The 21,876-nt window shown below is 38.9% G+C and overlaps 1 protein-coding gene across 9 annotated transcripts in view; it reads right to left on the bottom strand.

The window, feature by feature from the left end:
* The window catches only part of mark2b (MAP/microtubule affinity-regulating kinase 2b), a 42,236-nt gene continuing 20,360 nt past the window's right edge, over window positions 1-21,876 (bottom strand). Inside the window, exons 8-19 of one of the 9 annotated variants that reach the window (XM_043245389.1) lie at window positions 20,427-20,663; window positions 20,209-20,328; window positions 18,659-18,761; window positions 18,438-18,550; window positions 18,211-18,349; window positions 17,983-18,122; window positions 15,583-15,671; window positions 11,155-11,298; window positions 7,127-7,390; window positions 5,113-5,139; window positions 2,621-2,659; window positions 1-974 (exon numbers count right to left, since the gene is read on the bottom strand). In XM_043245389.1, the coding sequence (XP_043101324.1) occupies window positions 539-974; window positions 2,621-2,659; window positions 5,113-5,139; window positions 7,127-7,390; window positions 11,155-11,298; window positions 15,583-15,671; window positions 17,983-18,122; window positions 18,211-18,349; window positions 18,438-18,550; window positions 18,659-18,761; window positions 20,209-20,328; window positions 20,427-20,663 (1,851 nt within the window). In that variant the 3' untranslated portion in view covers window positions 1-538. Of the gene's footprint in view, window positions 975-2,620; window positions 2,660-4,392; window positions 5,022-5,112; window positions 5,140-7,126; window positions 7,391-11,154; window positions 11,299-15,582; window positions 15,672-17,982; window positions 18,123-18,210; window positions 18,350-18,437; window positions 18,551-18,658; window positions 18,762-20,208; window positions 20,329-20,426; window positions 20,664-21,876 lie in introns of those variants that run through there. The other 8 variants (XM_043245391.1, XM_043245390.1, XM_043245392.1 and 5 more) reach the window with 8 other exon arrangements.

Below are 21,876 nucleotides of genomic sequence, written 5' to 3'. Positions count from 1 at the left end.
AGAGAGAGAGAGAGAGAGAGAGAGAGAGAGAGAGAGAGAGAGAGAGAGAGAGAGAGAGAGAGAGAGAGAGAGAGAGAGAGAGAGAGAGAGAGAGAAGAGAGAGAGAGAGAGATGTGTGTCTCTCTCTTAAGGGGGCACAAACTTATGTCCTAAACTGCCCACTTTCACCCTGTGAATACCTTAGGGCCACCCCTCTTACAAGTTTGGCTTTTTAAGCTCTATCTGTTTCATTAGGCAATAGGTGCGTTTGTGTGCGAGTGTACAAAGAGAACGAAATGAGCTCAAAATTCATTTGTCGCTTTTCTGAATTGAACATTTTCAGGACAATGAACCAAGAACCTGCGGAGATTACTCTTCTAAAACTCCTCAATGAGCAGGAATGAAGGGCCAGTGTGCTACTCCCCCCCCATTTGTATGAATCTGATCTTACGTCTCTCTCTGTACCCAGCCATACCAGCAGGTTGTGTCTGAGCACTACGATCCTCACTCATCCCTGTTCAGAGACTCTTTAATATGCTACTTTTCAACTTTTCTCCTCTTACAGTTTCAGCTCGTTGGCGATTTTGGAGGCGATGTTTTTGAAGGCAATAGATGTCCCGGATATCCTCTTGAAGCGAACTCCATTAAGCGAGAGGCGGGGCAGCTTGCACACCTCCATCTCCCATTGGACGAAGTCGTCACGGGCGGGGTTACCGGCCATGCACAGCAGCATGTAGCGCTCACGCAGCTCATACTCGCAGCTGTTGGCGTCGAGAACCTTCCGAATCTCCTTCATCATCTCGCCGGGCTCCATGGAAGACGTGGTCTTCATGCTCCAGGTGAAGCGGAGCGAGCGAGGTTTCGCCTGCTCTTTAAGCGAGGACACTGGAGCGGCCGGAGGAGTCCCGCCCCCAGGGGAGGAGGAGGAGTCTTTGTTGTCGTCTTCCGGCCCCACGCTGGTCTTCTCCGACTTCTCTGCGCTGCTGAGCATAGATCTGTAGAGACAAGGATGGAGAGAGAAGGATGGAGGTGGGGGAGGTTGAGAGAATGTCGGTAGGGGGTGAACGAGGACAGAGAAGAAGGAACGAGAGAACAAAGAGGATGTGGGAAGGTGCGTGGGAGAAAAGTGCGAAATCGTCGAGAGACAGAAAAGAGGGTTGAGGGAAATTGAGGGTGTTGAAGAAAGAGAGAGAAAGGATGAGGCGGTGGGCATGGTTGGAGAGAGACATACGGCAATAAACAACTGGAAATGTTGCAGAGGAAAGCATGCACGCCACCGTTTGTGTGTAAATGTGATGTGGCGCAAACACATGAAACAGTGAAAGGCTTCTGCTTCAAGTGAACCCCTTTCATTTAGGCATTCTTGCACGTGTCATGCTAAGGATGTGAAGTTGCACCTCGAACGCTTAAAGTTTTATCGACTCTCGAGTGAATATGACAGCTGAGGGAAGCCCGAGCCTGTTAGCTTCAAGTTGAGCCTTTAAGCAGCTCAAAATCTCCCTCTTATAAGAAGACTAAATATGATTTGGTTTGTCCAAATGACTTAATGTTGCTCAGTGACAAAAGCAGAATTAGGTTCAGCTGGGTAAGTATGGTTGTCAAAATCAAGAACGCTTAAAGCTGCCTTTGAGTTCTGACAAACGTGTAGTTGGTAAAAATGGTGCGTTGGGCAAACATGCATGAAATTGATGAAAAGCGACTTTTATAAAATGAAATGCTTTTTTAAAAATTCCTATCCATCAATTCTATTTCAAATAAAAAAAGTAATAAGCAGTTTTACACATTGATAAAAAATGTTTTATACTCAATATTACTGTATTTATTGTTTTTGATCGTAAAAATGTGTCACTGTTGAGCACACAAAAATGTAATGACTCTAAAATTAGTAGTGTATGTACTTTAAAATGTATGCTCCTTTACCTAAAAAGTATTTTCTGGCAAACTTCATTATTATTCATCATCAGCAGCACCCAAATAACCTACAAACTAAACTGTACCATAAAATTCCCAATTTAAACCTAATTTTGATATATATATATCTTTAATTGCGTCAGGATTTAAACAAAGTCAGGAAACCAGTTAAAACACCTGTAATTATATCATTATGGCATTGTCTATGCATATGATTGTAAGACTTGAAGGCAGCATTGTATTTGTAATTCAATTCTAGTACTTCATTTGGCTCGTGTTCATGGTGATGCTTAACATATACGAGACAATGTGCAGGTCGGAATTGAGGAGTAGCGCAGATGTGTTCACACATTTAAAGATTTCAATAACAAGTTCAATAACGCAGGCAGAAAACTTTCAACTGTGCATGTGTTTGCCATGTAGAAACAGAGAGACAGGCAGTAATCTGAAATGTAGTCATTGTAAACAAACTTAATACACAAATTATGAATCAATTAAAAATCAAAACACATCCCAGGTACTCCCACACACACACACACACACACACACACACACACACACAAAATCATCCACACTGCAATTAATCCTCCAATTAAATCCCACTGGGTAACGACTAATATTTGTTAAAAACCAATTATCAACCATTTAAATGCCCCTTTGCGGCCCAATTACACCTCCTAAAGATCTACTGATTAGGTCTGATGAAGAAATCCTTATGTTTTGTTCTCACCTGATCCCCTCCTCTCGACCCTCTCCCTCATAGGGGCTCCTCGAAAAAAATTCAAGAGTTTAGTCTTAGTCTGAGTTCGAGTTTAACTCATTCAGTACAGAGATCGGGAAGGACTGTCTAGCACCACGTGAGGTTATGAAATCACGTTCCCCTCCAGAACCACCACACTATACTGATTCACTTGTTCATTCCTGTTTTAAAACAATGCTATTCAGGCCTGCTGCCTACAAAAGAACCGCAGCAGCAATGTTTATACATACAGTACAACAGAGTAGTACCCTGTGCGATATTGCTTTGATATATTATTCTTATTTTTATCAAAAATGCACACTCACACAGTTACTGAGCTGATGTACTGTATGCAACTGGAACTGTGCGTGTGTAATGCCAATGAACAGATGAATCAGACAGACTGCTTCGGTAACATGAAGTGGGGTGGAATGATGCAGGTCTGTCCAAGACGCTCTAAAGGATTCTACAGAGCCCCATCACCATGGTAACTACTCGCATCCAACAGTCACCTGCCCCTATAGTCTGTCTGGACGAGCACACAAGCATCCCGAACACGCCACCAGACACACAAACAGACAAACAGGCCCTTAGCAAACTGACAGCACTGTCAGAGCCCTTCTGCTAAGAGTCACATAAAACAAAAAAAAGACATCACACAGAAGACAGAAACACAGCAACTTAGTCAAGCAGACAGTGAGACAATGAAAGAAACAGCTCAGTTCTTTGTTAGCACGTCATAACAAATGGTTAAAGAATGAGCAAGCAAGCACTAAAACAAACATGAGCCATTACATTTGATGAATCCTGCAAAGAACAATTGGTCACCAACAGGCATGAATCACAAAATAGAGGCTTCAGGTTCGACCACCAGAGGGCACGCATTCTTATATTTACTTTAATAAACTGCTCGCTTACGCCCTCTGTTGGTCTCCAAAACGATAATATTAGCGCCTCGCATCACTTTGGTTACTAAAACATGAACAGGTTATCAGCATTGATCGTGTCAGTGGTAGAAATTGTCTTTGTTAATTCAAACTCCAAGTTTTCGTGCCAGTGGCCCAAGTGGTTAGTGACTTCAGACAGATGGTGACGTCCATTCACCAGGTGCCTGTGTGTGAGTGAGTCATCGGTCAAACAGATTCTGACAATGCCGCATAAATAGAGAGAGAGATAGACAAGTGCGATGGCGAAGTTTGGTTTTAGGTGGTTGAAGCTGGCCTGTCTCAGCTTCTGTAGCTGTTGTTATTGTTAATATATAATTGAAAGAAAGAGGGAAGAAATGCTTCTGAAGACGTTCTGAACAAGATAACCATTCTTTATCCATCAGTCTTTGTCATCCTTTAACCTTTTTTCCTTTTACTTTTCCAGCTTAAAAAATCCTGACATTAACAGTTATTATCTTTACAAAGGCAGACTGCCTTTATCATAACAACATACTTTCTAGAAGTGACATTTGGACGATCATAATTAATATTAACAGCTAACAGTATTTTGTTTCCCATTTTTTGCTCAGCTATTCAAGCGAGGACTTCCTCTATGAGCCAAAATGAGGAAGACGTGATGTAAATGACCTTTGCCACAACAATTGCGACATACACTAGAGTTCAAAAGTGTTCACTAAGTCTGCATTTATTTGACCCAAATACAGTAATATTGTATATATAGTATACAGTAATATATAATGTATAATAAATGTATATATATTATATATATATATATATATATATATATATAGAGATATATAGAGAGAGATATATAGATATATAGAATATACTTTTAATGTAATTTATTCCTGTGATGGCAAAGCTGAATTTTAGCAGCCATAACTTTAGGCTTCAGCTTCACACAATGCTTTAGAACTTGGTGCTCAATAAACGCTGATATTATTATGGTAAACTTTAAACAGTTTTTATTTTACAGGATTAAAGTTAAATTAAACGGCATTATAAGTCTACAAATATCTTTACTGTCACATTTGATAAATTTTGCGCATCCTCGTTGAATCGAAAGCTATTCCTTTCTTTCAAAGAAATCACACAGACCTAAAACAACAGTGCATGCAAGTAACTGTGGATTTCTTTTTCCATGACACCATATCCTTTTAGCCGTCTTAATTTTGACATCAGGTTCTGTTATCAAATCCCTGTGTTATTTGAGCAGGCAGAGACACTAGTCACACACAGAATCTGGGACACACAGGTGAGGTCACCAGGTAAACTGACAAGGAAGGGAAATAAAAGGATGGAGGCGGGCAGGAAAGGCACTGGGTGTTACTGTGGAAAGTTGAGGACGGTGGTGTTTTTAGGGCTGAAGTTGGTCGTTAGTGCTGGTCATGACACTGCACACAAAATAAACAACCAGGGAAAAAAAGGGCCAATCACAGAACACACTGAGGGATGTAGACAAGGGAAAAGGGAAAGAGAAATAAAAAGGTCAAAACAAGCCTTAAACAGAGGGGGGTTAGGGTCATCGTTGCCTACCTTCTGGGGAATCTGAATGACAGATTTCTACAAAACAAAAGTAAAAGAAAAACAAGAAAAAAAAGGAAAGAAATGTATATATGTAAATTGAAGAGCAAAAAAACCAAATTAAAATGTCAAAGTGGTTGGGTTGTCCTGGACACAGCAACAATCAGTCTGGGGTTATTTGATGGGTTATCTGTTTAAACTGTACAGAATGAGCAAATAAAATTAGTAATCTGGGTCACCATGCAATTAAACTATTAAGTCAATTATTAACACTCATAAAAGGGTTGGAATGCTTACACAAACTAAGCAGAGCTAAACCGCCTAATCTAAAGTATTGTTAAAGCCAACATGAAATCAAAACTGACCCAATTTACTTAATTCATGGCACAATGAGGAATCCAGCACATGTGCACAGTTAATCATTGCAAATTACAATAATAAATGGTCTTCATAACTTTTCATCATTCAGCTCCTCACTTTTATGACTGGCCTGGGCCACTTGGGTGGTTAAAATAACGTAAACCAATAGCCAGTAGTTACTGTTTCAGACATACTGTTGTAGATAATGCTAACTTTTTTTAATCAAATAATCTAGCCGGTAATTTCAAGGCATAATACAAGTTGGTAAGATTTTTATTTTGTTTGGAAAAGTCTCTTATGCTCATCAAGTCTGCATGCGTGTTTAATAATAAAGTAATATTGATTAACATCAATAAAATTTAAAACAACTGTTTTCTCTTTTGACATATTTCATATTTCTGTGATGGCAAAGCTGAAATTTCAGCAGCCATTACATCATTCTTCAGTGTCACATGATCTTTCAGAATTATATGCTGATTTGCTGCTCAAGAATCCTAATGATCCCAAACTTTTATATGGTAGTGTAATAAAAGTTGCAGATTACATATAATAAATAATAAATCTGAAATGGAGGCATTAACATTAAAGTATAGTCAGATGCTCACTGTGATACCTGGCCCCATTTTGTCACATAATGCCCATTTTTCACTAATATTTAGAAACATATATCATATTTCAGAAGTAAAATGGGTTGTGAATGCCATTTCATGTTGACCTTAAGAATTAAAACACACAAATCTTGTTCATGTCAAACCGGCTTAAACATATACACAAAAGGACACAAAAACAAAACAGATATACACAGACAAAATAGAAAACGCCAGCTGTCCTTTCCTTTGATATCTGAGGCTGAACAGAAACTAAAGACTAATACTGAACATGTAGGTGTTCTTATGTTTCTTAAAGTGCGACCGAGATTTTTCATCTAGCAGTTTGAACATGATTTCAGTGCTTTTGCAGAAGAAATACAGCAGAATGTAAGCCATAAGTTTTTTGTAAACTGGCACTAGTGAGTGGATGCCAAGGTGTCCCCTCCACAAGTATTTATAGAGCAGGGGAATGCAATACCTCAGCTGTTACCAAGGATACTGTCGCCACGGAGGTGCGGAAAAGGTAGATATGTGTGCTGGAACTCGGAGACAGAGATGATGAAACTGATGAGAAATCTGCATGTGTTTAAATGAGCTAAGATTCGTGTTGGGATTACGGGTGCTGACAGCACTTTGATTGCTTTATGAAGGCCTGACCTTGAAGGTGAAATGAAGACAATACCCAAGACTCTGTCGAACATTGCGATTGCGTGAGCCGTCGTTTTGCAAGAACAAATCCACTTATGAAGCTGTTTTGATCACAGACGGACAACCAACCAGCATACTAACTGCATATAATGACGCTTAGAAAATAACCCCCTCGGTAGGAGGTGAGAATGTGCTGATGTGTTTGCTTTGTCTTCAAGTCTCTTTCTGTTATTTTTCATCATCACCTAGTCTATCTTTAACTGACAAATACCCCGGCATTCATCGCACTCATCCTCACACCACCACGCTTAGGCACAATCGGGCTTCTCGCAGACTGTTAGCACCTCCTGCAATCAGTGACTTCCCCTGTCATTGCTTCAGCTCCATGTCAATCTACTGATTTATCCAACACTCGTCGTCTATCTCACCTGCGCACAAACTTGGAGGTGAACTTGCTGAAGATGCCGGAAGCCGCGGGTCGTCGTTGTTGGCTGTTTCCATGGGACAGAGAAGGTGAGGCGGGGGCCCCGTGGTAAGGAGAACCCTGTTGGTCCCGTGCGCCTCGCTGCTGGCCGAGGTGGAAGGTGTTACGGGTTGGCACCCCTCTAGGAAAATTGGTACGGTCCGTCCCAGCTGCACTGCTGATATTGTGGGCTGATGGGGAAGCACCAGGTGCTCTCTGTGGGGGATCACTGTGACAAAATCATTTTTCCCCAAAGAAAAGAAAAGGAAAGAGGGAAAAAGAAAGAAAGATGAGAACATCGCAGGATCAATATTTATTGAAAATGAATATTTGTATATTGCTTTTTTTCTCTTTTTAAATAATTGAAAAAAAAATTAAATGCATTTTTAAATGCAGTCTTTATTACTTAAATAAAATTAACAATTTAAATAATAGATAACCATCCTTGTCACGCGCCATGTTACAATAAATGATGTATAACTATATGCATAAGTACATGTTAATATACTTACAATATACAAATAAGCCGTAACAATGAGACTAAAATAAAGTGTAAACTAATTAAATACATTTTAATTTTTAATTAAACAAAAAAATATGGGCATGGAAGGTTGATTTTCACTACTTGTCTGCAGAAAGAATAGCAGATAATGGGTTTCAAACCTGCTTTGTAAATATGAAAAACACTTGATTTATGCATTCATAAAACAATCTCCATAATATAATTTTTTACCTAAAAAAAACAAATTTAAGTTATGGCAAACCAATAGTTAAAGTATCAGGAGCTCTGTTCTTGCTCTTGCAGTGCTCTAGTACTTATATTATGTAATCTCAAAATAATATGACAACTGCAGTGAAGAGAACACAGACATATCTCTGGCCCAATGCATAGACTTTTAATCTGTCTCGCGCACACACGCACGCACACACTCTCACACACACACACACAAATCAGGGATATTGTGAAACTTGAGGGCTGTAATTTTTTGTGTGTGCGCGTGTCCAACCAAGCGTGTATAGTGAAGCAGCACACCTCCCCCCACAGCTGTCCTTTCTGCACACTGTCTGTGAAAATCTCACCCAACCAAGTCAGGTCCATGCCAACATCTGTTTAAGCGCCAACCAGTGTAGTAGAACCTAGCCAGAACCAGTTGCCAACTGGCACAAGCTTAGCCAGGGAGGTCACATGACACTGGGTAACTGAAACCACCAAAGCTAGATCACAAACACTGTCCATCCACTTCAGCCAGGAAGTGAAGTATACTGGACCCTTCTCAGAAACATAGCTGAGTTTGGAAAAACAAACTATGATCTGCTCTATTAATGGTCACCACATTTTCATCTCATTTAGACATGTTTCTAGCTCCTGATTTGACAAGGTTCCAAACACTGGTTCACTTGTAGAAAGTAAAAACATTTAAAGTTGTTGTTTTTTTTTTTATTGTTTTTTTACAGCCAACATGAAATGAATTTCAACACCATTTACTTTTCTTGTCTTATTTTGCAATTTTTTTTATTACACGCTATTCTAAAGACAAATATTCTGAATAAAATAAAATGAAGCAGGTATTTTAGGTCCACAGTAATTCTGGATGGATAAAATGACAATGTCAATTTTATGTTTGAATGCTCCAATTCATCCTGAAATGCATCATATCATGCAAGTAAAATGGGATGTAAGCATCATTTTATGTTGACTTCGAGTAAAACGAATTGGTTACTGGGGATCAGCATTTACAATGTGGCTAACTCCATTTCTTTCCCTTTTCACCTCAATTGAGCTGTTTTTTTTTTTTTTTTTTTTTTTTTTTAAGTTGTTTAAACATTTTGGCAGCACAGCAATCACTTACCTTTTGGGGATCCAAGTATGACCTCAATACATTGGCTAATATGACCTTCTCAAACCCTCTTTACACAAAAGTTCACAGCAGGTCATCACCAACACTTCAGGGTGGATTAAACCAGGGGCCTGAAAGACTGTGCACATCACTGGGAGAGTGTCCAACTCTATCACTTTACCATACTCAGGGGCAGATTTGAGGAACAATTCACTGACTAACTCTGACTGTGCAAACTAACACAACACCTTAGCAAGGGAATCAGATGTTCCCATGATAACACTGTAGTGTGTTAGATATGGCACACAGCTAAATGTTAAGAAGTAAAAACTAATACAAGCACTCACTCTATCAAATATGAGCATGAGCTTCAGAACCAAACCCATGCCACTGGGAAAACACCATCTGCAGTTTTAATGAGCGTCAGAACACACATGAAACATGTATGATGTGACATGCATTTATTATTATTCACATATTTCATATATTCTCTGTCAAAGCTGATATTTTCACAGTGGCAAACCACACAGTCCTAAGTTGTCAAATTGAAGGCCCTTGCACGTGACTCATGTTGATATTCCTCTAGGCAGCAAAACATCAAACTACAGTGGTCCCATCAACACCATGTTAGAAAGCGGACTTTTCATAATCATAAGATATAAGAAGGATTGATTCAGTGGAAGCTAAAAGTGTCCTGAGACAGCTTTATGAACCAATTGTTCTTTCTACATTTACATTTAGGCATTTTCTGGGATTCAAACTCATGAGTTTACCATAGCTACATGTCGTTCTTCTGTTTGTGGTCACTATTTTCAGTTAAACCTTTTAAAATCTCTTTTCCTGTATGCTATTTGTAGCACATGTGGAAGTCAACACTTGTGTCCTGACATGAGTCACTTGAAAGGACCTTGAGAGACAGAATAAGCCACACTATGTGCTGTACATGGTCCCTCACTCACTCACTCACTCATATATACAGTGCACAGATCTGAATATATGGCCCTTGCACTGAAGTACATTTCACTCCAGAGGGGAGACAGTGCACAGGGGGCAGAGAAATACAGAGGAGTGAGAGAGAGAATGTAACAGGGCAGCAGTACCTTCTCTCAATGGTCCCCAACCACGCTCGGAAGAGGCTCAGCTCACTGCATGCAACAGACCAGCCATTCACTTACAGCAGCACTGACAGGCTATTTGAATCACCTTTAGCTCCAGCGTTATAAATCATGTTTCTGTTGTGGTCAGTGTTTAGTGTGTATACACGGTTGATGTTAGTGGCCTTACAGTGATGGTCAAGAGAGGATAGGAAACAATGTTTAAAAGAAGGAGGGAGCACGATTAGCTATAACGTGAGATGGGGTCTGTGTAGAATTATTTTAATTTAGCTACTCTGCCACATCCTGTTTACATCCTATCCTAACAAGCAATCATCATTCCATCATGACAGCTGTAACAAATATTATTTCTTATTTGTTCCTGAAATCCCTTCTGAAAAGAGTGTTGTGGACCAAGCTGGTATATGACAGACATATAGTTTCTTTTTTTCCAGTGAAACTGGCTGACCAAAAAAGTCTCGCCGGTTTAAAGTAGAAGTTCATTCGAACTTGAAAATTCTTAGTGTGATTTTTCTGGATGAGCCTCATGTTGTTCCAAACCGTGTATGACTTGTTGTCAATAAAATTTAAGTGAGGTTCAGATGAACTTCGACTCTTCATTGTACAAACAAACAACATTTAAGAACGCAAGTTAACCAAATCAGGAACAATACGGGTAATAAGGGTGAAAAAGTCATAATAATTAATTTTTGGCTTAACTATCTTTTCCCCTAGTAGTAAAGAAGGCTAGACATAATTGTGGACCACAAGCCAAAACACATGCTGATGTCCAACTGCGTTGGTCTTTTCAGAACGGATACGAAAATGTGTCTTGTTTTAGCCTTGTATCACAGCCATCTCCCAGTGTTGACTCTGTCGACTTTTGTCACCCCCTGACCTCCTGCAAGCTCTTTCCCTGCCAAGTAAATGATTTCTAAGAATGCAGAAACCCCCTGAGACATGCTACAGTTCCCAGATTTCATCACTTTATGCGACACTCTTCAGTAGTTGACATGGCTGGTTTCCTGTTGGGTTCTCTCTTTGGTGGCGTGGGGACTTGCCTGGGCCGGTGTGAGTGCAGGTCTGCGGGGCAGGGATGGGCGGAGGTGGAGAGGGACTTGTGATGGCGGGTGCGTGAGGAAGAGGATGAGGAGAGCACGGCGCCGGCCGAGGCCGTGGAGGCGCGGGACCCTGGTGTGTTTAGGCTGAGGGGAGAGAGAGAGCGTCCCCTCCGTACACACACGCACAAATCGACACACACATAAACACGAGTGTGTACGTATGTGTGGAGGCAGGGAGGGAGGGAGATGCATTCCATTAGAAACAACACGTCGCACACATTAGAGAGAATGATGAAGACAGACAGACCAATATATGGACCAGCAAAGATAGAGACAGATCAACAAACACACAATATATATGGATAGACCAATAGATTGATGTAAGGTCGACAGTTATAGCCATAGAAAGATCAATGGACAGAATGATACAATGATAAACAGAGCGATAGACAGGGAGGCAGAGCAGAATACAGAATACAGTGTAAAGCCCAACGTATACTTCACTTTTTTCGTGTATGTGAGGTAACGGTGTACAGTGTGCATGACGCAAATTTCATCTATTTTATTTAGGTCTGTTCCAGTGAATTGTTTCTCAATGCAAAACAAAACTAAAGAGACGCAACAACTACAAAGACCAGGTACTTTTTTAGACCTGTATATAATTGGGTCAATAACGGACTATCAATAAGCTTTGGGACAACCGATAACGTTATCGATACTTTTATCTTCGTATACTTTAATGTCCAATTTATTTCCCCAAACCAGTTCTTTTTGGACAGTTCGGCTCATTGAACCAGTTTAAAAAGCCTATTCAACGATTCCTGACGTCATCAAGAAATACTGTCACTTTGCATTTCTTCTCTCTATGTTTTTTGTATCAAACATTCAAAGCCACATGTGTCAACGCATATTGAAACGTTCAAATAAGGTTATTTGTATGAACGCATATTTCTGTTTATTGGCTTTAATGTTGACTGGGGTCAGTTTCATTCGTGGATCCTTTATGACAGATACGACCAACTAATACTGATTAGCATACATCTTGGATAAAATTCCTAAAAGTTTTACACCTACAGCACACATTACAGACACTGATGCAGAGAATAAACCAGTCTTTAAAACTTATATTTAAAATATGATCTGTGTGCACAATGAACTATTGCAAAATTTATTTTAATCACTCGACAGAAAGGTTTTTGCAGGTTTTAATGAAATGTTGTTTAGCAAGCAATCATCGCGGCAGGAGTGAAATGTTTTAAAGTGGTGTCACTTATTAGTTTGGAACGTGAGCCCACAGTGTCAGATGCAATAAATGCAGTAGTGCAATAGTGAACAAAAGAGACAACACTGGTAATATAATATTATCAAAACATAACATCTACCTCAAGCAATGCACTGTATTAACTATTGTCTCCCAACTGAATTATTGACTCACTGTCATGTTCCAAATCTGTATTAAATTGCTTCTTGTGCTGAACACAAAAGAAGATATTTTGAAGAATGTGGGTAACCAAACTGTGGAAGAATGTGGGTAACTGGTAACTGACTTTAATAGTAGGAAAACAAATAAATAAGTCTGGTTTAAAACAACTTGAGAGTGATAAATAATGACACAAATTTAATTGTTGGGTGAATTATTAATTGAATGTTAATAAAATAATACACAAAGAAAAAAATCTCTCACTACTGGCCGAATAACTTTAATACAGTTGCTAAAATTCAGCTGTATAAAAAGAACTCTTCACATCATATCTTTTTGCGCCAAACAGTATCGATAACATTATCGATAAGTATTGGTATCTGTGTCGGTTTCGATAAAATATAAATAACACCCATCCCTAGCTTTGGTTTAAAAGAATTCCCAAATTTTTGTTCTCGGTTATAACAGGTGTAGACATTGGTAAAGCTTTCTAGATCAAAAGATTCAACGTTCATGCACAACATCAAATGAAGTATACTTTAAGAAAAGCTGTATGTTCGGATAGATAGATAAGATAGATATGGGCATCTGAAGTGAAAGACAGTGGTGAATGGTACAGGAGAGAGAGAGGGGAGATGGAGGGAGGTAGAGAGAGGTCAAACAGAGTGCTGATTTTACAGAAAAGCACAAAAGAAACACACGCACACCCACACGCCACTATGCAGGGATTAGTTGAGCTTGTGGTGGAGAAATAACATGCTATCACCTTGCTATGTGGCAGAGAGAAGCTAAGCCTATTACGGACGACTACAGCAACCTTACAACAGAGTTAATGGTGCTTTTTTCCATCACAAGCCACTCTAATCCATTTAAAGCTATACATACACTAACAAAGACACGCAGAGTCACACACACACACACACACACACACTCACAACGCAGACAGAAGACAAACGATCCAGGAGAGAGAGACACAAATGGAAAAGGAAGAGGGATGTGTGGGGAATATTTAACCCGACACACTGTCTGAATGTCTTCAGATAAGCTCATGAGAAAACACACAGGCAAATCAACAAAAACCTGCAGTAGCATTAAAAGGACAAAAGGTTTTAATTCTTAAAGACCCCATGAAACCATCTGATGAAATCGCTCTTTCCTGTGTCAAAACACTAGTGACTTAAACAGGAAGTTGGGCGTGACATAGCACAGGCCTTTTTTTTTTTTTTTTTTTAGTTAGCCTTTGTATACATCATTTGACTGCTACTTGCTATTGCTAGTAAAAACATGATATTCTAGATACTAGAAAGAATAATTTGAATTCATGGGGTCTTCACCATTCATCAGTATTATCATAACATACTTACACACCCATAGAGAACAGTAGCAGAGCTCTAATAACAACAGTTAAAGGCTTGTTCACACCAAGTTCAAGGGATACTCCACCCAAAAACAACAAACAATCTCTCCTCATTTACTCACCCTTATGTCATCCCATAGGACTTATGACTTACTTTTGTTTAGATTTACACAAAGTAATACTGTGAGCTTCTGTTATCAAAATCAAATCAGATAGGTCAGTTCATGACATATGACTTAAAAAACATTTCATTCATTTGAGAGTTTGTTTTCTCTATCAGAACCATGAACAAATAATGACACTAATAATAATAATAATAATGATAAAAGTGCGGTATGTTATTTAGAGCTTGGTACAAAGGGGTTTATAGAAATGCATTGTTTCCTTTTAGAATCTTATTATCCCTGTATATCTAGACTTGGTCTGAACAAGCCTTCAATTATTACTAATGGCATAGGGATTTCTGCACTGGAATTGACACTTGTTGGCAGAGCAAAAGTGCACATTCAAAGTTCAAATTCCCACAGATATGTTTTGTCCCAGTTGATTAACCAATTAACAATTTTAAACCTGCAAAATTTAAATCGCTTTGACTTACGACCATAATGGTCACCACTTCGGTAGCACAGAAGCATGCATCTCCATGCAACAAGACTCTAGTAGGCAGAAAGCTCTATCTCCATTTTTTTTTTAAATACATCTCATGCATATGCTTATGCACAATTTATATAGTGAAGACACTGGAGTGTGTGGAATGTGAGCATAAGCAGCGATGTGAATGCTGGAAAAGGAGGAGTTACGATGCATGAATGGTTAGTGGTGCACAGGAAAAGAAGGATGACTGACTTAGTGTTTGTTTGGCGATGATGGTGGGAGGTTATATGGGGTTTAGATGATGCTTTAATGAATGCATTTGTGACTGGGATTTAACTAATTAACGCATCTAAAAGGTTCTCAAAAGAATACTCTAGTGATGGACATTTTTCTCTTTAAATTAGTGTGTGGGTCTAAATGAGATGGTTCTCTAGGCATCACTAATCCGGCTGGAATCCAGGATGAAGTATGCCAATCTGGCACAACTCTGCCTTTCTGGAGATCAAAAGCATGCCAGTCTGTGCTCCATGGCAGGTATCGGCCAACAGTATAGAGACAGGAGACAGAAGTAGATTGTGTGTGTGTCTGTGTGTGTGTGAGTGGACTTACATTTGTGGTCTATGAGGACACAAATGTGTATAATGACATGGGTACTACAACATAAACATGGTTTATGATGACACTTCTTGAGTCTTTGTAAAACAAAAGCCTTAAAAAACATTAAATGGTGTTTTACGACATTAAAAAAATGCCAGTAGAGCTTCTGTAAGGGGTAGGTTTAGATGTAGTTAGTGTAGGGTGAAAGAAAAACGATTTGTACAGTATAAAAACCATTACAACTATGGAGTGTCCCCGTGAACCACAAATGCACGTGTGCGTGTATCTATGTGTACAATTTAACGAGGAAACGGGTGCCTGGTTTTGTTAGTGATCTTATCTAAAGGGATGAACTGTGCCCGTATACGTGTGACAGTAAGAGAAAGGTAAGTGTTTTTCTGTACTTTGCCTTTTTGGAGATTTACAATCTTTCAACAGATGCATGCGTCTTTATGTGTACCTGTCCTTGCCGTTTTGCACTCCCAGAGTGGCTCTTTCAGAAACCGGGGAATTTCTGCTGCGGCTTGTGCCCGTGGACAGGATACTATTCTGAAATCACAAACACACACATGCATAAACCAATTTTACACTGTAAAGGTGTCAGAGAAGTACTTTTGAAGTGGCAAATAGGTGTCTTCGCATAAATGCATTAACACATAACGATAACTATATACTTTGAAACTAGGGACCGGATTGGGTCACAACACAGAAGCAGCCCTAACTCAGCTGTGTAAACCGGCTCTGCATATTTTGCATGTCTCTCTTGTTTAACACACCGGACTCAGATCATCAGCTCGTTAGAAGAGAGCTCCATTAATAAACTGTCTTCTGACTGACATGGTCTTACACAGTCTTCACTGCTCCCTACTCCTTGACCGCTGGAAATCTATTGACGTTTACTTCGAAACATTCATTCACAGATTTGTGCTACGCCACTGCCTGCAGAATCTTCACACACAGACGCAACTTACTAGAGAAGTGTGGAGTGTGACATAATATACCTATGTAAAAAAAAAAAAACATTTAAATTCACATCTCGCATATGTTAATGGCCTTTCGATGGAACATATATGCTTGCTTCAAACTGGAATCATGGTGCAATCACAAGGACTGGAACTGTAAACCGCTGCCCTAGAACTACTAAAAACTGTTTTTGTAAACTAAAATAAGGCTAAAATAAATGACAAATATTATATGAAAAATAAACTTACAAATACTGTAAACAACAATAAGAAAATGCAGCCATGACAAACAAGTGAAATGAAATACATTTAGATCTTTCTCAGAGGACTTCAGATGATGCCAATCCTCAAACAACATACAAATCTGCCAAATTTTATACATATAATCATTGCAGTTAATAGTGTTCACCGTCTGTCATTTAACTAACAGCAAGAATTGTATCTTAAAAAAGCGCTATATAAAAAAAAGCTAAAATGTAATTGATTTAATAATAATAATACATTTTTTTTTATATTATTACAAGTGATACTAAATCTTATTTATAATTTGTATAATTGAGCATGTCATGTATCCATTTTCCAAACCATGTTTTTGGCTTATTCTGAATAACTATGGTAAATTTATATAGACACTTGTTTTATACAGACTATTTCAGATTGGTAGAAACCAGTAGCCAAGTTTCTGTGTAATTTTTCAGAGAGAGAAGAAGTTCCAGCTACAATGTTCTTCTGCAAAACACAGACAGTTGATTATTAACGGTACAGAACCAAAAGTTATGGACTGCAGCTTTCATTTCTATAATCTCTTAACTACATTTTTCTGACAAATGCACATTTGCATGCATTAGTTCTGGAACTGCAACAGTAACCCAAGTTTGGGTTAGGAGTAATTAAATCAATCATGGATTAAATAACCATAAACACAGGACAGCCCTGCTATGAACTCTGGGTGAATGACAAACTAGAAATAAAAAACACGTTTGTCTATTGTTCAAGGTGTGAAAATATTTGCTCTCTCACACAATTTGTGGTAGAGCTACTACTTGGTTGGTACTCACACAGGGCCTACTCATACAATAGTATTTGCACATTATCTAAAGATGTGCAAACCTAGAAACTCCAAGTATGATGTGTTGTGTGAAAGCTCAAAATAGCCTCCTCTGTAGCATTTTCACAGAAATAACTTAAGAGCAGAAGCCATGGGCTTTGGACGTGCCAAACATCTCTTGGTCAGAGAGTGAGCTTCAACCCTGGGCAAGCCCTTCCAGCCATCTGCTGCATGAAAAAATACCAATGTGGAAAGCAGCAAGCTGTTCAGAGCGCCCTCGTGTACCCGGGAACAGAAGCAGTAGTTAAGATGTTTAAAAATTACCCTGCTATTATGCCAAAAGCTTCCTCAATATTCTTCAAGTACATGGAAACTGAACTAAAGAACATGACGTGACTTTGGTACTGTATTAGTCCTGTTGATAAGCTTGAGTGCCCTAGCTTGTAAAAGATCAACAGGGAGTCTGTCTAGATAAACATGCTCTAATTGATATAGTTTTTTGCATAAATGTGTTTTATAAGTTGAATGTGTTTTGACATTTTGTTTGGCAGTAAAGAGTGGAAGTGACGGGACAAGAGGGGGCACAGAACTGGGAAAGGACACATGAATGACACAGCTCAAAATATTATATACATTTTGTTGAATGCTAATCATTTTTCTAACTAATGGTGTGAATGAACATCTGGTATATTTAAATCGCACATTACATCGCAAACATATACTTAAATATTTTTTTTAATACTTTACATCATGCATAACTTCAATTGTAGCAGTTTTCAGACACAATATATTAAATAAATAATTAAAATAAATCTCTAAGAAACATATCACCAAAGAGACGCACACTTACAGTAGAGGGTGTAGAACTCTTTTTGCGTTCGCTGGAGATAACTGGACTGGGTGGAACTTTGGTGGAGCTACTCGAACCTTTCCTCCCAGAATCCTCCACTCCATGCTTGTTTTCTCCCTGAGGCCGTTTTGAGTATGAGCCTGAGGGACAAAGAAGAGACAGTATGAAGTGCGTGTGATTGTATGTTTTTTTTTAAGGTCTTTATTCACCAACATCCAACACGCTCACCCTGATCTGTTGATCTTCTGACAGGTTTCTGAGTGGATGACACACTGCGCTGTACCATATGAGGTGGAGAAGGGCCATTGCTGTTAGTGAGGTCACTTCCTGGGCGTGGCTTTAGCGACAAGTTGACACCCTCGTCAAGCTGAGAGTCAGAAATTTGAACAAAAAGTACCATCATCTAGCTGACTCTGTGGGCATTTAAGTATGTGTGTGTTTATGTGTGCGTGTACCTCTGAATTCCTATAGTCAAGCAGCAGGTAGGTTGCCATGACTTCATTGTATTTTTGTTTGATGAGAGATTCCTCTATTTCCTCTTGACTGAAACCCATCTGAAGCATTATGTCTAAATGGGGAACATATACAGTGTCACTGCAATACCTTTATAAAACACTTCCGAATCTTGGAACGTTTTTTTAACATCTAAACTATTGAGTGTAAGAATCACACATACCTGTTCTCCTGGGGTCTTTGTAGTCAGGTTGGGGCTCAATGTAAGGCTTCAATTCATCATCTTCATGACCTACATTCATCCAGCGATCCTTCATGATCTGCTGCTAAGACAAAGGTAGATACACAGACAGAGAATGGTGAGGGATCACATAAACATATCATTAAGTATGATTAGGTAACCAGGCTACGACTTCAAGAGCAAATTTTTACCAAAAGCATCTTAATAAAAGCAAAACGCAATTTTGTCATTCAAATGCTTAAAAGCATTACATAAATGTTACAGATTTTATCCAGGGCCCACTATGAGACCTCAAAGAGGTCTTAAGATGACTTAAAATTATTTAAAATAAAAAGAGCATTAAAATATGATAAAATAAATCAAGAAATGTCCTATTTTAATTCACCCTTTAAGGAACTGTACACACAGAATGTATCATCACATCTAAAAATGTGAGATGCTGTGTTAAAGAATGATTTTAAAAAGAAAATTGCTGCGCAAAATGTCTTTTCTGCCATATTGATGTCAAATGAATCAGTAGCCAACTTGCTACTGTAAACGAAAGCTTGCAATGCTTGCTTTCCCTGCCTCCAGGGTCTTTTGATTGGTCCAGTGTTTCACAACTAACATTGATGAGCATTGCTGCATGCAAAAATTCTAAATTCTTTTAACTTGAAAAGGGGCCTTAAAAACTGACGGTATGGTGACGCTAGACCAGGGGTCGGCAACCTTTTTTATCAAAAGAGCCACTTTGTGTGAGCCACTCCCCCCCTGGAGCCGCAAAAAATTACAGAGTTTATAAACTTCTAAAAGACGGCTGCTGACATTGATGTGACATATATTTTCAGTGACAAACTATAAAAAAAAAACTTTATTAGATGGTATCAACTAAAACCCTGAGAATTGTGCAACAAAATGAACACATAATGCGATAATAAAAGAAAAAAAGAAAAAAAACATTCCATGTTTTTTTGTCACTGCCATCAGGAGCCACTACAAGGAGGCTGAAGAGCCGCATGCGGCTCCAGAGCCGCAGGTTGCCTACCCCTGCGCTAGACCATACACATCCATAAAGCACACATTTACACAGGAAAAACAATGGAAAAGTAGCACATTGGAATAGAAAAACACATTCAGTGTGAAAATCCCCTAGGCACTCCCACAATCTTGTAAAAAAACAGGATATATGATACAAAGGTGGGATGTTTTTTAAAGTAACTAAATTTTAAATGTAGACATTTCTTAAACATTTTTTTTTGTTTACATCAAACTCTAAAATCTTTGATCAGGTATATGCTTCGAATAAACAATATCCAGCATATCATAAATGATGGGAAAGTCAGGGGCCTTCTGAATATCATTGTGAACTAAAGAAGGCCTTAGAGTCAAAAGGTTGAGATCTACTGCTCTTAATAAATATAGTATGTTGTAATAAAACATTAGTTTTTTTATTTTACTTTGTAAGCTCATACTTTCATTTAAATGCAAGGCCTCTGTCTGTAATTTATTTCAGTCAGCTATCAGATGTGTCTACATGTCTAAATCATTCGAACCTCCAAACTTCCCCTCTTGGTAGGATTGAGGATTAGAAACTTCTTCAGCAGGTTCTCACAGTCTGTGGACATATAGAAAGGAATCCTATACTTCCCTCTTAAAACACGCTCTCGCAGCTCCTGCGTAATGCAAAGAGAAACACAATGAGGATGATACAGTACAAATGAGGAAGATAAATAAAAGGACAGAGACAAATAGGAACATTAAGATCTCCCACCTTTAGGTTCTGTCCATCAAAAGGCAGCGAGCCACTGACCAGTGTGTAAAGTATGACCCCGAGACTCCACACATCCACCTCTGGACCATCATACTTTTTGCCCTGGAAAAGTTCAGGGGCGGCATATGGTGGGCTCCCGCAAAACGTGTCCAATTTATTGCCCACCGTAAACTCGTTACTGAAACCAAAGTCGGCGATCTTTATGTTCATGTCAGCATCCAGTAAAAGATTCTCAGCCTGAAGTAGAAAAAGAGGATTTCATAATAGTAAGAAGTTTGATACAGTGAACAAGAAGTGTTAAGTATTTATTGTTCACACAATCAGCAAAACACACATCTCCCTATTTGACCTCAAAGCTCAATTGTTCATCGGAAATGCCCGTTCCTTTCCTTCAGGGTGTTTGCGCAACTTTTCCTAATGAGTTCTCTCATGCTATTGTGTGTGTGTGTTTGTGAATGTGTTGAGACTTGCCCTCTGTGCTGCCACTCAACATCTACACACCAACTTTAGCCGCGAAAAGAGGCCGTGTTGCCTAGCAACAGATGCGGGGTGCTAACTGGGCTCGGTTTGCAGAGTTAAATATTACTCTGCCAACAGAGCCAAACTTTTACAACATGCAAACACACAGCAACAAAGAAATGGATGAGGCAGGGGCAGCACAAAAATCTAATGAAGTCGATATTATATGGCCTTTGCAAGACTGAATTTATCTGTGTTGTATTTCACACAGCCAATAGCATTGCCATGATAGCCAATAGCATTGTTTATTGACGATAATCAGGAGATACTGACGATACCATCATCTTTGTTGTTAGTCAAGATGATATTAGGCTCATTCTCCTATTATTGTAGAAAACTATTATTATAACCAAACTTTTGAATGGTTTTGTATGTAACTAGTGAGGTCAAAACTATTTCAATCATTTTAATTTCCTTTGCTGGGGCAACCGACTGAATACAACACAATTGACATGCCTGCAACTTGAAAGAAATGTGATATATATCCTGCAATCCGATCTGAACTGCCAGAAACCTCAAAAGCCACAACAGAGGTGTGGCTTAATGGTTAACACACACACACAGACGCATCGCTATAATAGAACATTTGCCAATCAGGGAAATCTTTCATTATTTGTGGTACTCATATTAAATCGACATGGCAAACATGGTCCTTTCTATAACAAGCACTTCTGTAACATTATTTAGTGTACATATCTGTGTGTGTGTGTGTGCAAAAACAAGAGACAAGCTGATAGAAAGAAAGAAAAAAAAAAAGAGGTTCAGACAAACAGCTGTACACTATACAGGATTTCTGGGGTTTTATGTTATGAGTTATGCATGGAGACTAACTTCAAGGTTTAAGAATCAATATGATAGTAGTTTGGGCCAATAAGCAACTTATACTTGTAGTTATAGTTATATCCTTATGGGAACATTCACCTAGAGAGAC

The sequence above is a fragment of the Puntigrus tetrazona genome, chromosome 7, assembly GCF_018831695.1.
Source record: "Puntigrus tetrazona isolate hp1 chromosome 7, ASM1883169v1, whole genome shotgun sequence".
Classification (NCBI taxonomy): domain Eukaryota; kingdom Metazoa; phylum Chordata; class Actinopteri; order Cypriniformes; family Cyprinidae; genus Puntigrus; species Puntigrus tetrazona.
The sequence above is the reverse complement of the archived record's forward strand: the minus strand, read 5'-3'. Positions and strand labels throughout refer to the sequence as shown.